Consider the following 2,770-nt stretch of genomic DNA (forward strand, 5'->3'; position numbering starts at 1 on the left):
ATATGTGTATAAATATAATAGCAACAGTTTTAAATTCACACCTACACAGTTTGTACCCAAAATATGCAAATTCAACTGCAGAGTGATAAAATAACCATCCCAGCCATCTTTTCAATTGTTTCTTCAAAGTCTAATGTACGGTTACTGTATCTGGAGAAAATGCCAGAGTAATTCCACGATGCACCTGTTTTTTATGACATGGAGTAGTGAGTTACTGGCATGTGTTATAGATCTGGATTTGTTTGTTGATGTCATTGAGGATGGCTTTCATCTTGTCCTCTAAGCCGTCCAGTTGACGAGCTTTCCCCTCCAACCTCTTCTGGTTCTCCTCATAGTTTTTCTCCAGCTCTGTTGGAAGCAGGAATGTCAGGAATAGTTACACAGCCAGGCATTAACAGCATTTGGTGCTAAGTCATTCTGAAGTCATTCTACCTAATCTGGGTGCTGATTTTGATACAGTTGATTACCTGTTTTAAGTGGCCTTCCATCTCTCTGTTATCATCTCTGTTTGTCATTTCTTAAAACACTGTAAAGTAACTTCTGTGGTTCCTCAAGGATCTGCTTTTTCATCTATATATGAAACCCCTTGATGGTGTCATCTGGACGTACAGTATCTCAGTTATGCTGATGACACACATGTTTTATATTATTATATGTATAATAGATATTAGTGGCTGGATGGAAAACAAAAAACAAAAAAAACAAAAAACTCCTCACAGCTCAACCAGGACAAAACTTAAATATTAGTTATATGTTCTAAGGCTCAGAGAAAGAAAGGGGCTAAATACATTTTCTAGGGCTTACGCCAAGCCAAACACAAAACCAGTTGTCATGTTTAACACTTTGATGAATAAGCTCATTCACTTTCTGTTGTTTTCTCTGGAAATTGCTTGCCATGAGTTAGATGAGAAGATCAAAACCACACTATACAGTGAGTGATATTGATCTTCTCATCATAGACTCTCTGCAAAACGGCATTTGAGCGTATTCTAAACATGTCAAACTATTCCTTTAAGTATGTCACTTAATCAGTTTTTTTATGATTTGAAAAACAGCTAAAGTGTTCCCATTTCTCTGATGGGACCAGAAGAAAAGACCTCCTCCACACCTATTTTAAAGTCTAAACATTGGTTTGAGGTAACTAACAGTATGTCCGTATTTATTTTAAAGTTTAACTTGCATCTAAGTAGTTTATGTGAATAGCAACTATTATTAACTAAATAGTAATATATCATTTTCATAAATGTGTAACATATTCTTTGAACTTTTCAACAATTGTGTCTTTCAAATTATAAACCCATAATTGTCTTGTTCCAAATAAATGCAAACAAATAAACCCAGTCTATCTGTTCATCTACATACACACAGGCACACACACAGATGTGAATAAGCACCTGCTAGTCTCCGGAGCTTGTTCTGGGCATCTTTCAGTAGTTTCTTTGCTTCGTCTCTGAGGCTCTCTGCCCTTTTCTTGGCATCCTGCACAGCCTTGGCCTTTGTGTCAACCCGCTGCTGCACCTCATGGTATTTATCTGTCAGCTGGCCATCTAGAATCTGAGCATCAAGACAGAAGAGAGGTTTTTCTTTAACATCCATGTACGCTTTATGAGGAAATATGTGCGCACACACACACACCTGCTTGGCTTCATTTGCTTTGTCTCGTGCCATGGTGGCTGTCTCCTCGGCTCTGGCAGCTGCCATGCTGTTGTTGGCACGTTTGGTCTTCAGGGCATTAATCTCCTGTCCCAGTGTGCCCAGGCGGTCCATGGCATCATTCAGGTCCTTCTCACTGTTGGATGTCTCTGACTCAATCTGCAGAGAGAATGCAAAGTGAATTCAGATTCCTCTGAAATTATATCATTACAAGGTTCGCTTGTATTGGATACAAGCCAGTATGCTGGTATAATCTGTATGTGTGTTCCAAATGCACACTGAACTTCATTTTAGAAAAATCATTGATTTTCTTGCACTAGTCTGTCTACACATGGGTATAATTGTTACTAATTAATGCTGTATACAAATGATTTGAGCCATTAAGCTTGATTTACTTATGACTTATTTGCACATCCAGCAGATATGGAGTAATTCCTATTGGGGGTTGTGTTTCTGCCCCCTTAGTGTTAATGCAATATTCACTAACTTAAGCTCTGATCTGCCGTTTGCTGCTCAGCAGGAAAAGTACAGTGGGTTAATGAGAGATTTTTCACTGAATACAGTTGCCTGCTGTGGCTGAAAACAACACTGATGAGAGCAGTGAGACCAAACAAAAACACGACGGTTGTGGGCTTTTATACCAAAACAATGAGCTAAAAGACGCTAAAATGCTCACCAGAGGTGATTTGATCCACTGTTAATATAAAAATGTTTTGATAATAGCTTTAAAGTCAAATTTGAACAATAGATAACTAAGTAGAGGAGTGCCTTGATAGCCAAATGGTTACAGTGCAAGTCAGTAACCTTTGTTTCATGTCATATCCTCTCTTCTCTCTTCCTGTCTGCCTCTTCTCTGTGAACTGTCCAATAAAGGCAAAATTGCTAAAAGAATAAACTTGAAAAAAAATAATATATAGAAAAATAAACTCATCTACATATAAGACATCTAGTAAAGGGTTACCATGATATGATCACATAAAAGTGATGTATTAATTATTTTGAACTGGTGAAATTTCTGCAACAATGGTCAAACTTTAAAGGTCCCATGACATGCTGCTTTTGGATGCTTTCATATAGGCCTTAGTGGTCTCCTAATACCATATCTGAAGTCTCTTTC

General features: G+C 37.8%; 1 protein-coding gene across 1 annotated transcript in view; it reads right to left on the reverse strand.

The window, feature by feature from the left end:
* Positions 1-2,770, reverse strand: part of lamb2 (laminin, beta 2 (laminin S)) — a 48,677-nt gene continuing 45,907 nt past the window's right edge. The window contains 3 exon segments of the mRNA XM_032519758.1: positions 1-348; positions 1,395-1,554; positions 1,636-1,812. Of these exon segments, the coding sequence (XP_032375649.1) occupies positions 212-348; positions 1,395-1,554; positions 1,636-1,812 (474 nt within the window). The 3' untranslated portion in view covers positions 1-211.

The sequence above is a fragment of the Etheostoma spectabile genome, chromosome 7 (genome assembly GCF_008692095.1).
Source record: "Etheostoma spectabile isolate EspeVRDwgs_2016 chromosome 7, UIUC_Espe_1.0, whole genome shotgun sequence".
Taxonomy (NCBI): domain Eukaryota; kingdom Metazoa; phylum Chordata; class Actinopteri; order Perciformes; family Percidae; genus Etheostoma; species Etheostoma spectabile.